Source organism: Dermacentor silvarum, chromosome 2 (assembly GCF_013339745.2).
Source record: "Dermacentor silvarum isolate Dsil-2018 chromosome 2, BIME_Dsil_1.4, whole genome shotgun sequence".
NCBI lineage: Eukaryota > Metazoa > Arthropoda > Arachnida > Ixodida > Ixodidae > Dermacentor > Dermacentor silvarum.
This window is the reverse complement of record NC_051155.1, coordinates 257,547,381-257,561,666: the sequence shown is the minus strand read 5'-3', so window position 1 is coordinate 257,561,666 and position 14,286 is coordinate 257,547,381. Positions and strand designations below refer to the sequence as shown.

Sequence of the window (14,286 nt, the reverse complement as noted above, 5' to 3'; positions counted from 1 at the left end):
GAGTATGACCGCGTTAGCGCGCATAACAAGTGGGCTGACCGCGACAAGCTGACAAACGCCATCTTTTATCTGACTGATGTGGAAAATCTGCGGTTTAGAAACCACGAAGCCGAGTTTACAACCTGGTCAGTTTTCACCGAGATCCTCACTTCGTACTCCGGCCGTCCCGCTGTGCGTCCCGCTGTGCGCGGTCTTCGGCCGTCCCGCACCGTTTGCGTGGTCGCGCTCAACAAAGCGGTGAAACCTTCACGAGCTACATTGAGGACGTGATATACCTATGTAAGCGCGTGAATACGTCCATGACCGAAGCCGATAAGATAAGGCATATTATGAAAGGCATAGACGACGATGCCTTCCATTTGCTCGTGGCCAAGAACCCTACGACAGTTCCACAAGTAACTGAGCTCTGTCAAAGCTTCGACGAGCTGCGCAAGCAGCGCCTTTCCACCCGTCGCACCAGTTTGCAATCCGCGGACCTCTCGGCCTTGGAGCCTGGCTGCCTTAGCGCTGATCACTCCGGCTTGCTGCCGCATATTCAGCAATACATTCGGGAAGAAGTGGCTCGCCAGCTATCTCTTGTGGCGTGTGTTGATGATCCTGCTTCCACACTAGAACTGCCGCTCCGTCGTGCGATCCAAGCACAGGTTTCTGAGGCGCTCCCACCTCCCTCTGCACCTCTGACTTACGCTGCCGCTCTCAACCTACCTCCTCCGCGACCGATGCATATTACCTTCAGACCCGCCGCTACTTTCTACTCGTCGCCACTTCCGGTACGCCCGGTTCACGTGCCCTTATCGCCTTCCGGACCTTCTCTTAACCCTTGGCGTACTCCGGACAACCGCCCTATCTGTTTCGCATGCGGTATTCCGGGACATGTTGCGCGTTTCTGTCGCCGCCGTGGACTTTATTTTCAAGAGCCTTCGCATCGTTCTATCCCTGATCCCTCGGACTCGTATTCTCGTCGCGCCGCCTTCAACTCTCGTCGGTCTCCTCCTCGCCGCCGTTCCCTTTCACCCATGATTCGCCGTTCCAGCTCTGGTCAGGAGGAAAACTGACAGCCGCAGTTCCCGAGGCAAGAACTGCACCATCGTCAAAATCTTTCTCCTCCTAACAAAATCGCAATATTTGTCGAAAGCGTCGCGACAACAGCTCTTGTCGATACAGGGGCTGCCGTTTCTGTCATACGTGAAAACCTCTGCCGTAAACTCAAGAAAGTGACGATTACTGTACCAGTTATTTCCCTACGCACGTTATTGGGTTTGGGGTGTCGTGGTCTATCCGAGTTCGACGTCAAACTGCGGGTCTTGCCTACGCAGCCGCTGCTACCAGTTGTTGGGGCTGAGGACGGACTTGAAGGCAGGAACATGTTCTCATTGAGAACGGAGAGTATTGGGTTTATTTACACTATTTACATCACGAGTACGAGAACGAGACGGTCCGTCTCATCAGTCTAGCTTGACTGGGTCGGAGCACCCCACATCGAAGCACTGGCTACATCTCAGGGCCGATGGGAGAGCACTCTCAATGGCCCCAAAAGTCTCCTTTAAAACCCCTCTGTCCAAGCTGCGGTCCCGCCATCCTCCAATCGGAGCGTCGAAAGTCGCCGATGGTCTGCGTAGAGGGCGAGGGTGCGCATAATCCCCCGGCGCCTTCGTTGCCCGACCACATTCGGAGAAGTGCCCTCGGGCACACACTGCTCACTTCCCCACATAAAGGAGGGGACACTCGTGGACAGGTGGCTTCGCACCTGACTTGAACTGACGCCTCTGTTCCTGGAATGGGCCAGCTGGTCTGTCGAAGCGGCCGTGAGAACGCGTCTACTTTTCCAAGAGTCTCCTCTTCCTATAGTGTCGAGACACGTACTCTTTGTAAGGTGTAGAGACATGGTGGCGCCGCTGATCTTTTCCCGGCGGGACGGCTTTTCAGCCAACCGCTGGTCGCCGAACGTAACAACGTCAAGCTCGCAGCAAGTCAAGCCTTCGGCCGCATGTACCGCTCATGTTATGATTCAGGATGAACTATATGTTGTAGAATTCGTCGTTCTATGCCGTGCTTCGCATGACGTTATTCTGAGTTGGGACTTTCTTTCCGCACATCATGCTGTTGTCGACTGCACTCGCGCGCAACTGGCTTTGTCTCCGTTCCGTGACACTACCGTCGACCTCCCGAACCGTTCTCCTAAAGTGGTCGTTACCAGTGACGTCATTATCTCTTATTTTTCTGCCGCCTTGGTGCCCGTCTCTTGTGACTCTGCCCCCGCCACGACAGATCTTTTTACACCATCTGAAGATTGTGCGCGTCGACGGAACCTTCTACTCCCGTTTGCAGTCGTCACACTCACCGATGGTTCCGCTGCCATTTATGCATGCAATCCATTTCCCCATCCTTCAACTCTCTTACACGGTGAGTGTATCGGGCGTCTCGACACTCTTGACGTCATTAGTCCATTTGACCTACCTTCCGATAGGTGGCCACTGCCTATCGGTGCCGTCACCTCTGCTACCGCACCAGCCTCCCGTTCCCCCGAGAAGAAAATAAACTTTATTAAAATATCGTGGAGACCAGTCGTGCCTCGAAGGTGGAGCCGTCCGGGGCCCCATAGGTAGCAGCCACCGCCTCGGCACGGTCGACCAGCCATTGCGTTCCCCCGATGGTTTCTTGCATACCGTCGACGACGCGCTTACGCCCGCTCAACGCAGTGAAGTTGTTGAACTTCTTGAGCGTTTCCGGGCTTATTTCGACTTCGGCCAACCTTCCTTGGGGCGCACGTCAGCGGTTGTTCACCGTATTGACACCGGTCACCATGCTCCGCTGCGCCAACGTCCATACCGTGTTTCCGCAGCCGAACGCCGTGTCATTGACGAACACGTTGACGAAATGCTGAAACGAGGTGTTATCCAGCCCTCCCACAGTCCTTGTTCGTCTCCGGTCGTGCTGGTGCGGAAAAAGGATGGCTTAATCAGGTTTTGCGTCGATTGCCGCTGACTCAACAAGATTACGCGCAAGGATGTTTATCCGCTACTGCGCATCGACGACGCCCTGGATTGCCTACAGGGAGCTGAGTTCTTCTCTTCGCTGGATCTGCGCTCCGGGTACTGGCAAGTGCCGATGGCTGAAGCCGACCATCCAAAATGGCTTTTGTAACTCCTGATGGATTATACGAGTTCAATGTAATGCCTGTCGGCCTTTTCAAAGCGCCTGCAACTTTCGAAAGAACGATGGATGCTATTCTCAGGGGTCTTAAATGGCCCACATGCTTTTGCTACTTAGACGACATTGTGGTCTTTTCTACCGATTTTGATACGCATCTCTCCCACCTTGAGCAAGTTCTTGCCTGGCTCACGTCAGCTGGGTTGCAGGGGCGTAGCCAGGAATTTTTTTCCGAGGGGGGGGGGTTCATCGGCCCGATCGGGGGGGGGGGGGGGGAGGGGCAAGCGTCTGTTTGCCTCTAAGTGACGTGATCGATAATAAATATCGGTAGTTTAAGCACACTCTATGCATGTATATCAAAGACATGGGACTCCCCCCCCCCCCCCCCCTCGCGTGTGTGTGTGTGCTAGAGCACTGCACGGGCTCGGGCTTACCCGAAAGCCCGGGCCCGGCCCGGCCCACGGGCCGGGCCGGGTAGAACTGTTTTTTCACGGGCCCGGGCTCGGGCACGGCGTGTGCATTTTTGACCCGGACCCGGGCCGGGCTCGGGTTTTTTGACGCGGGCCCGGGCTGGGCTCGGGCTTTCTGGTGGTGTGCATGTAACGTGCAGTGAGTTCTTCTCGGGCGACTCAAGTCTGAAAAACATGATTTTTCGGTCTCGGGCCGGTTTCGAGTCGGGCTCGGGCCGGGCTCGGGCCTAAGTTAAAGGGGTGGCGGGCCGGGTGGGTAACGTAAATTATTTCCGGGCCCGGGCCGGGCCCGGGTTTCGCCATAAAAGTTTTGATCGGGCTCGGGCGGGCCACCCAACGCAATAACGGGCCCGGGCCGGGCCCGGGCTGAAAAAATCGGCCCGTGCAGTGCTCTAGTGTGTGCTTGTGAAGAAATTAAGTAAAAAGTAATGTAAGCTCAGTAAAATACAGTAAGTACGACAGGTACAGTGGGCGTTTGGAGCAACCGTCTCTCATCGCGCCACTGAATGGACCAGTCTTCGAAAACGCATCATTGAGACGACCCGCCCGATCGGAGAAGACATCATTAATTGTTAATCTCCGTTAAGCGTAGATGGCGTCGTCCTCGTCGGGGCGAAGTGCGTTTCACAGGTCAAGGACGGCTATACATGTGAAAATGCACGTGTTACCAGGCTATACCTACTCCCGTAGCAATAGCTTGTTCGCTGCGTCTTTGCGCTAGAAAACTTAAATACGCGCAAAAACGAGTAATGCTTTTTTTTACGAAGCTTTCGTCGCCTTGCATTTCCTGCGGCAAGTGCATGGGCCGCTGTGTCTTCCGCTGTGTGCGAGCGTGCAGCCGTCATTTGCCTTTACGTCAACAGATTCAGATTGTACAGAATATTTCACCGCACTGCATAGTTATGGCATGTGTACGTATTTTAAGTAGTGCGTGCGAGTCATTTCTGCTTCACTTAGGCCGGTGCAAACAGGAAGCGGCCTTGTACCTCACAGAATCTCGACTGATTGGTGTACTAGTGATGCAGGAATGAACTCCGGTCTTGTTCAGTGCATAGTGCACATAATCAATTTCTCAGGACGCGTGAACTCCGACGAGAACTGTCAGCGCCTGCAACAAGAGTTTACTTACGCTGTACTGCGCACAGCAGTAATCCATGCTTGTCGGCTGTCTGTTTCGTGCATTCTGTTGCGAGTCGGTGGAATTTCACTGCTGGCATCAACCCTTTCGTGTGTACATTGCTGGTTTGGGATTCCACAACACAACAGCAACTACCAGCCTTTCGTAATTGCTGGTTTGGGATTCAGCAACACAACAGTAACTACCAGCCTTCCGTAGGGGCGCAATCGCAAACGAGAGACGTTTTGCGCTGCAGACTACGCGGCCTAACCGGCACCTGAAGGGAAGCGGCGGAAATGTATACCGGAAATTTCGACCACCTGGGGACTTTAACGTGCACCTAAATCTAAGTAAACGGGCCTCGAGCATTTTCGCCTTCATCTAAAATGCGGCTGCCGCGCATTTGTTGTTTCAGAATGCGGCCGCCACATTCGCGCCCAAAACCTCACAGAGTGTCAAGGCCTTGACAAACACCGTGACAGTTTTTTTTTCCATATGCAGACATGAGTCGCTGTAAATTACCAACCCAAACGGAAGCGCCCAGGAATGAAAGTGTGAAAGTAGCACCGGTTTCTTGAAATATGTCAGCGCGAAGCGACGAGAGCAAAGGGTGGGTTAGTGGGGGGGGGGGGGGGGGGGGGGGTGCAAAAAAATGTGGTTGATCCCTCTTATATAGGAATCGGTATAGAACACGAAAGTGAAACGTGTCTTCACAGAAGTAGTGTAATGTTTATTGCACATTGATATATAATGTCTATTGGTGTTTTGTGGCTAAAGCGCCCTTAGGCGTTGATGCACCCACGCTGACGCCTGGTGGCACGTCTCCTCCATCACGACTACCAACGTCGATGACCATGAGCAACCGTCGTGCATATGGAAGCTGCACTACGCTGCACACGCTAGCACAACGCGAAAGACGAAGCACGTAACTGACACACTAATACAACGCGCAAGACAAAGCACGTAACTGAATCGTCACCGAGTCAAATCAGCGCGTACAGCGCGTCGTAATTGCAGCCTCCGCGATCAACTTCAGAAACATTTTCAGAGCTAATTGCGGAGGCCACGCTCCGCTGTGCTGAGCACGGTGAACGCCACCTAGGTGGCGTTGGTAGTGCTTCTTGATGCGAGCGTCCCTTCGAATGCTGGCATCGAGGCGTCGTAGTGCTGAGACCACCGAAGCGTTCACTGTCGGTGCGCGTTAGTGTCATAATGCAGTACTTCTCTTTTCTGCTCGTAGGCGGCGGCACCGCCCCGAGCAAGAGCGCGGGTACACGGAGGAGTGTTAGATATATAAGGCGCGTCTGTGTAGCTCTCTGCAAATGCGTTTGTGGCGCAATGGGTTAAACGCTCGGCGATCTATCGTCGCGGACCGAGAGGTCGTGGGTTCGATTTCCAAATTTTGCATGTTTGTGGAACTTTTTCTTCTGGTTTCTTTCTTTGTATTATGTTCGTGTATATTGTAAGCTGACGTATTTCCGTGACGGAAATACGTCAGTGAAGTCTTGGTGGACCCCGGCATAAAACACTTTCGTGTTAAAAATTTCGAAGGGGGTTTGAACCCCCCCAACCCCCCCCCCCCCCCTTGGCTACGCCACTGCTGGGTTGCAACTCAATTTGAAAAAAAAAAGTCATTTTGGTGCCCGTGAGCTTAGGATCCTAGGCCATGTCGTCTCGAAAGAGGGAATTCTGCCTGATCCTGCCAAACTTCGCGCCGTTGCTGAGTACCCCAAGCCCACTACTCTAAAGGAACTACGGAGCTTCATCGGTTTGTCTTCCTATTTCCGGTGTTTCATCCGTAATTTTGCCTCGATCATTGCTCCTTTGACGCAGCTTCTTAATGGCACGTCAGACCTGTCGGCTTGGAACTCGGAGTGTGACGACTCATTTATGAGGCTCCGCCGGCTCCTCACGTCCCCTCCACTACAGCGCCACTTCGACCCCAATGCGCCTACTGAGATACATACGGATGCTAGCGGTGTCGGACTTGGCGCCATTCTCGCCCAACGCAAAGATGGCTTTGAAGAGTATGTTGTCGCATATGCCAGCCGCACCCTAACGAAGGCAGAATCAAACTATTCTGTGACGGAAAAAGAATGTTTGGCGATTGTTTGGGCAATCGGCAAATTTCGTACTTACCTTTACGGCCGTCACTCGCCGTGGTTGCTCAGTGGCTATGGTGTTGAGCTGCTGAGCACGAGGACGCGGGATCCAATCCCGGCCACGGCGGCCACATTTCGATGGGGGCGAAATGCGAAAACACCCGTGTACTTAGATTTGGGTGCTCGTTAAAGAACCCCAGGTGGTCCAAATTTCCGGAGTCCCCCCAGTACGGCGTGCCTCATAATCATATTGTGGTTTTGGAACGTAAAACCCCATAATTAAAAATTAATTAATTTACGACCGTCAGTTTGACGTTGTCACTGATCACCATGCCTTATGCTGGTTATCGTCCTTGAAAGATCCCAGTGGCCACCTCGCTCGTTGGGCCTTACGGCTTCAAGAGTATGACATACGTGTCACTTATCGCTCTGGACGCAAACATTCAGATGCCGACGCCCTATCCCGTTCTCCGCTACCTCCTGCCTCTGTTTGCTCCTTAACTCCCACCTGCGATTTGTCAGCTCTTACCTTCAACGACATGCCGGCCGAGCAGCGTATAGATCCCTGGATCTCTCTACTGCTGGACTTCCTGTCTCACCGCTCACCTGCGTCTCTCTCACGCGCCGTACGTCGTCCAGCACACCAATTTGCCATCCACGACGACCTTTTGTATCGACGGAATTACCTCACCGACAGCCATCGATGGCTGCTCATTATTCCCCGTCATCTGCGCTCACACATCTGCGCCGCTTTGCACGATGACCCCCAATGTGGCCACGCGGGCGTCTTCAAAAAAATTAATTAAAATTAAATTATGGGGTTTTACGTGCCAAAACCAGTTCTGATTATGAGGCACGCCGTAGTGTGTGTGTGAGTGATTTTAAAAGGAAGAGAAGAGAAAAGTACAGCGCCGTAACTGCCTCTCGGGGGAGGGCACCTCAACAGCGCTGTACAGGGAAGGGGGTGAGGGACATATAGTGACAGGCAAGTGAGAAAGTGGGGTAGAGGGGAGAAGAGAGAGAAAAAAAAAAAAAAAAACGAGCAGCAAGGCCAGGAGGTGAAGGCGGCTCGACTCACAGCCGAGAGCGCAGGTCGGCATCCTCCAAGAAAACAAGTAACGACGCGAAGGCGTGTCTGGCAATGGAGGGGTGTGTGGCTGGGAACAGGAGTTGCCGTATGGTATCCGCGGGCAACCCGAGGCGATGGTATGCCGCGACAAGTGCGTCGCGCTCCGATGCACGCGCGGGGCACTGGAGGAGGGCGTGCTCAACCGTCTCGACGTCGGCGCACTCCCCACAGGACGGCGAGCCCTCACCCGTCAGCCGATGCAACCTTTCGGCCGTCCGGGCGCAGCCGATGCGGAGTCGCAGGATGAGAGCGCGGTCTCGCCGGCTCAGGCCTCTGCGGGGCAGCAACCTGGGGGGAATGCCGCCGGCGACGCGAGGGTCGGGGTGCTGCGTCCTCACATAGCCGGCCACGGAGTGGCGGGCGACGTCAAACCGCGTCACGAACCGCGACAACGGGACCGACGAGGAATGGGCCTCCTTTGCGAGCCGGTCTGCTTCCTCGTTTCCCTGCAGGCCAATGTGAGAAGGCACCCACTGGAACACGAGGTCGCATCCCCGCTCGCAAACGCCGTCAAGCTTGCACCGGAGCCGGCGAGCGAGCGTGGGGCCGTGATCTTCTCCGGCCAGAATGGAGAGCGCCGCTCGTGAGTCCGTCAGGACGGCCGCTCGCTGAACAGGAAGCTGGAGCAGCAGCTCGGCAGCCAGGTCAATGGCGGCCAGCTCGGCATGCGTCGACGACACAGCACACAGGACACGGCACTGGAACTGCGCCGAGAGCTCGGGGGCAACGCACGCCGCCGAAGCCGCGCCGTCCCGGAGCACAGAGCCGTCAGTGTACACCAGCACGCGGCCGGCGAGCTGCTCCTCGATCACCGCGGCCGTCTCCTGTCGCAGGGCGCAGGCGGCGGTGTTGCGCTTTCCCCGGACCCCAGGCACGGTGATGCGAATGTCTAGACGGCGGCGGCGATGCGGAGGGGGCGGCAGCCACGCACACGACGGTCCCGCGCCGATAAGGCTGGCGAACTCGACGACGCGGCGCCCCATGCCGGAGTTGGGCAGGGAACGAAACCGGTCAATCAGCTGCTGCCCGTGTGACGAACGATGCAGTCGCTCAACGTGGCCCAGCGCCCTCCCCACGGCGCGCAGGGAGATAGGGGTCTCGCCAGCCTCGGCGAGTGTGGCGCCCACTGGTGACGTGTGTGGGAGGCACAGGAGTTGTCGAACAACGGCTCGGTGATCCATGTCCAGTGCCTCCCACTTCGCTGGGCTGAGGTCAGCGAGCGGCAGGCCGTACAGTAATCTCGCCGAGGCCACCGAATTGTAGAGTCGCAGTGCCAAGGTGGGGGAGCAGCCCTGACCGCGGGCCAAGAGGGTGCGCGCGGCACTCGCCACCCGTTTGGTTCCCTTGCGCAGGGCAGCCACTGCCGGCTGCCACTTGAGCCGGTGGTCCACGATGAGGCCGAGATAGCGCACTTTCATCCGCCACGGGAGGCTCTCACCGCGAAGGGAGAAACACGGCGCCGATCGGTGGGCCCCGTAGCGTGGATGGACGAGCATCGCCTCGGTCTTTGCCGCCGACAGAGTGAGGCCGATGCCGCGCACGTACTCGTCGACTGCGTCGAGTGCCGACTGTACACACCCGCGCACAACACTGCCCCTGGCGGTGGGACCACTGGCGAACAGCGCGATGTCGTCCGCGTACACCGCGACACGGACCTCGTACTCCGGCAGCTGAGGGATGTAGTCGCCGATGCGCGCGAGCGCGAGATTGAAGAGGAAGGGGCTCAGTACACTGCCCTGCGGCACACCAGTCGAGACGGCGCGCGGCTGACTGAGCGCTCCCCCCACGCGCACACGCATCGTACGGCCACTGAGGAAGGCCCCCACATATGCGAGCAACCTCCCGGAGACCCCCATGGCACACAGAGCGTCGAGAATCGTGGCGTGCGGCAGCTGATCGAAGGCGCTCATGACGTCGAGGAGGACGAGGTAGCTAGCGTCACCGCGGTGCTTGGCCTCCTCGAGCGTCGTGACGACGTCAGCCAGGGAGTCGGCAGAGGCACGAAGACGGCGGAACCCGCTCTGCTCGGCAGCCAGGATGTCGAGAACCGCTGCGATCCACTCGAGGCGCCGAAGAGCCATGGCCTCGAGGACCTTGCCCGCGGCAGACGTCAGCGACACCGGTCGATACGAGGCAGGGTCGCGCGGTGGCTTGCCGTTCTTGAGCAACGGCACTACCACCGCCTCGCTCCACTCCCTCGGGATGACGCCCGATCTCCAGACGGCGTTGTAAGCGTCCAGCAGGTGGTGGAGCTGGTCGCTGTCGAAATTCCGCAGCATCTGGTAAGTGACGCCGTCGGAGCCGGGTGCCGAGCGACGCCTCCGTGACGTCAGCACCGTGCGCAGCTCGCCGATGGTGAAATCAGCCGTGCACAGTGCGGAGATCTCTTCCAGGGTGCCAGCCGCCGGGAAATAGCGCTGGGGGGCCATGAGCTCGCGCCGGGGGTGGTGGTGCGGCTGGAGGATCCCCGTCGGTCTGGTCGAAGCCGCGGTTGGAGGGCAGAAGGTGGCCGCGAGCAGCTCGGCGAGCTGCGCGTTGGTGATGCCGCGTGCCACCGCGATGGAGAGTGCGGGGCAGCGCGGCACACGGGGCCGGAGGACCGCACCCAGGATGCGCCACGGGCGCGAGCGCGCGCGCGGGTCGTCAAGCGAGCAGCACAGGCTGGACCAGCTCGCACTGCGGCGCTGCCGTGCATGGCGGCGGCAGACGGCGTCCAAGCGGTTGTAAACAGTCCAGTGCTCCCGCTTGTCGGTGCGCACGGCTTTGCGCTGTGCCCTTCGGCGCGCAGCTCGCAGGTTTAACTGCTTGATGTCCGGCACGGGTGTTCCAGCCGGCACCACACAGCGAGTCGTGGCCGCGCGCGCACACTCGGCGATGTGCCGAAAGAGGCCGCACTCCGAGACTGGCACTGCAGCACACAGTTCCCGGAAACGCGGCCAATTCACAACACTGTAGGACCTCGTCGGGAGGTCGGTGGTGGCGCGAGGCACGAGGAAGATGGGGAAGTGGTCCGACCCCCCCGTGTCGGGGTTGCGGCGCCAGGCGTAGTGGCACCGGTCCGACACCAGCGTGAGGTCGATTGCACTCCCCGCACAGCCACTGCGCACGAAGGTCACCGCTCCGGTGTTGGCGATGAGTAGGCCAGCACGGAGCACACTGTCCAACAAGCCGCGGCCACTGCAGTCGATGTGGTTGGAGCCCCATGCCGTGTGGTGCGAGTTAAAATCCCCGCACACCACGAGGTCCCCCCCAACACGGTCAGACAGGCGGCACACGAACTCAGTGTCCCAGCGCCTACCAGACCGCACGTAGACGCTGGCAACACATGTGTCGGTGGCGCCGACGCGCACGGTCACAGCCACGCACTCCACATTCGCGCAAGGCAGGTCGCACACGTTCACCTCGGCCTGGGCGAGACCAGCGCGCACGTAAAGAGAGGCACGCGATCGGCCGGCCGGGTGGGAGGGGTCAACACACGGGCTGGCCGTGCATGACGCCTGCTGGCAGCTAGTGGCACTGTGGTACGCCACAAAGCCCGGCAGGTTGAGCTCCCCCGCGCGCACGTACGTTTCTTGCAGAGCAAGAACGTCGCACCCGTCGATGAGAGCCCCACCCGCGAGCTCGGGATGACGGCAGCGCATCGAACGCACGTTCCACTGAACGATGCGCGGCCGTTGTTCCCTGGGCGTACTAGCCATGCTGAACCAGGGCGTCATGCATTGCCAATGCCGCCACACACATGTGACGCGCTGGCGAGTCGGCGGGGGCCAGCTCGAGGAGGGAACGAAGTGCCGAGGCAAGCGCCGTCAGCACGAGCACGCTTGTATCCGGCGCCGTCGCTCCGGGGGGCTGCACCGGGTTGTTGTCGGTGACGGGCGGTTCACCCACGCCGCCGCTGATGCTGCTGTCCGCTTGTGTGCCGCCGGTGAGGGCCGCAGAGTAGGAGAGCCCCGGCTGCCGGCGCGATGAAAGTGGCCTTGACTCCGTGGCCCGCTGGCCGGCGGGTCGTTGCTTGGAGGAATCAATCACTGCTGTGCCGCTGCTCCGCGCGAGCTCCAGCGCTTGTTTACGCGTGATGCGCGGCTTGGAGCTCGCGAGAGTGGCAGCGACCCTCCTCTCAAGCTGCCACTGGGGACAGCGCGGTTCCGTGGCGGCGTGCGGGCCCCCGCAGTGAAGACAGCGACGCCTGTCCACCGTGCAGGAGTTCGTTGGATGTCCGCCGGCGCACTGCAGGCAGCGAGGGTCGCGCGAACACGTCACCGTCGCGTGGCCGAAGAGGCCGCAACGGCCGCACTGAAGCGGGCGCGGCAGGCGTGGTCGCACGGCGCGCCGCCGTCGAAACAGCAGGACCTCCTCGGGGACGACGTCGCCGGCAAACCGCAGCGTAACGACGTCACCGCTCCTGGCGATGGCGACCACCGGCACCGAAGACTCGAGGCCCTCGAAGATGGTAGCCCCATCGAAGGTGGGGTCCACGTCAAACAGTGTGCCTGTGCACGTGTTCAATATGAGGGCTTTTGCCCTCACGCGCACATCACATATGACGCGGACCTCTAGCAGAGCCGTTAGGTCCTCGCCCGGGAGCGTGTCGACGGCCACGACGTTCCTCCGAAGGTTAGGGCGGACCCGATGCGCACCAGGAACTCCGGACAGGAACGCCGCAATGGCGTCACCCGATGCCGCCAGGAAGTGCGACCTCCGGGCCACTGGTCTGTAGAGTACTGTGTACTCGCGGGGCGGGAGGTCGTCATCAGTGACGTGCGGTTGGAGAGGGGCCACGAAAGGGACAAAACGTAGCCGCTTTTCCCTTCTCGGCCCTGTAGGGTGGTCGCCCTGTACCCCGCCACAGGCAGGAGGTTCGGAGGGCTTCGGGTGGTCCGCCAAATCATCGGCAGATGCGATGGGCTGCTCTCGATTGCGAAGGGTGCCCTTGTTCTTTCCCTTCTTTTTCTTCTTTTTCTCCTGGCTGGCCACGCCGCTGAGAGGGGAGAGGCGAGGCTCGGGGAGAGAGGGGGCGCGTGGAGAGGAGGCCTCGTTCTCATGCGTATCCCTGCTCTCCTGCGGGCCGCTGCCCCCGGGGCTGTCGTCTGATACCAGAGCCGGAGAAGCGAGCGGCGGCTGGGGGGTGACGGGGGCGGCTTGCGAGGGGGAGATCTCCTGCGCGAGGGAGGTCGGCGCGGGCGCGGCATGGCCGTGGGGAGGGAGATGAACTCTTTCTCTCTCCTCCTTGGACGGCTCCGAGGGGGAAGATGCCGGGGCTGGCGGGCTGCTTTTTGCCCGCTCCGTCTCCGCGCTTGCCTGCCCGTCGACAGCGGCCGCGGGCTTCTCCGAATCGGTGGAGTCACTCTGCTCATGGCCGACGCTTGGTAACACGTGGGGGGCAGGGGGAGACGAAGGCGGGCGGGTGTCATGGCGTTGGGGGAGACCGGTGGAACGTGGTTCCCCTTCGGTGGTGGATGGCTGCTCCTTGTCGACAGCAGCATCATCAGACGATGTGGCGTCGCTCTCGCTCTCGGGGGACAGGGTGAAAGCCGCCGGTGAACTTGTCGCGGTGTCGTCCGCATGGATAGGCGAGTCGGTAGGAGACCTGAGGTATGAGGCTGTGTCCGAGTCGGTACAGCCAGTCGCTGAGGAAGCGCTCGCAGAGCTAGTGGGTGATGACGGCGACGAGGAAACGGCGTCGTCATCTTCGGCGGGGCTTTCGAGCTCGGCCTTTTTTGGCGCGCGTCTCGCTACCCTGCGAGCACCACGGGCTTTCCTGGCGGCGCCCTTGAAGGAGGTGGGCGAAAGCCGCTTCGGGGTCCCCTCGTGGTTGCCCTGGTGGGGGTTGAACATCCGCGCTGCCTCCTTCAGCAGGAGGTCCAGGGCGCGCGAGCGGGCATGTGGGGGGCCAGGCCGGAGCTCGGCCATCCCCCCAAGGAAGTCACCCATCTCCGGGTGAACTCAGGCGGGAGAATTAATGCACTTGCCCATGCCTGCTCCCCTGGGAGCCCTAAAAAGGGCTACGCTCGAGAGCGCGGTCTTGGGAGAAGGCGGACAAGTGCAGGTGAGCGGGCCGAAAAAACAACAAAAGCGGGAGCTGCAGGTGGGTCGACCTCTCCCTTCGGCTGTCAGTCTACAGTGTGCACGCCGTAGTGGGGGACTCCGGAAATTTGGACCACCTGGGGTTCTTTAACGTGCACCTAAATCTAAGTACACGGGTGTTTTCGCATTTCGCCCCCATCGAAATGCGGCCGCCGTGGCCGGGATTCGATCCCGCGACCTCGTGCTCAGCAGCCCAACACCATAGCCACTGAGCAACCACGGCGGGTGGGCGTC

The 14,286-nt window shown here is 59.4% G+C and overlaps 1 protein-coding gene across 1 annotated transcript; it reads right to left on the bottom strand.

Moving 5' to 3' along the window:
* Positions 1 to 11,658: 11,658 nt before the first annotated feature.
* Positions 11,659 to 13,899, bottom strand: LOC119440813 (protein piccolo). The gene has a single exon (XM_037705690.1). It carries the CDS (start codon positions 13,897 to 13,899, stop codon positions 11,659 to 11,661), a length of 2,241 nt encoding a protein of 746 aa, XP_037561618.1.
* Between the last annotated feature and the right edge of the window lie 387 nt (positions 13,900 to 14,286).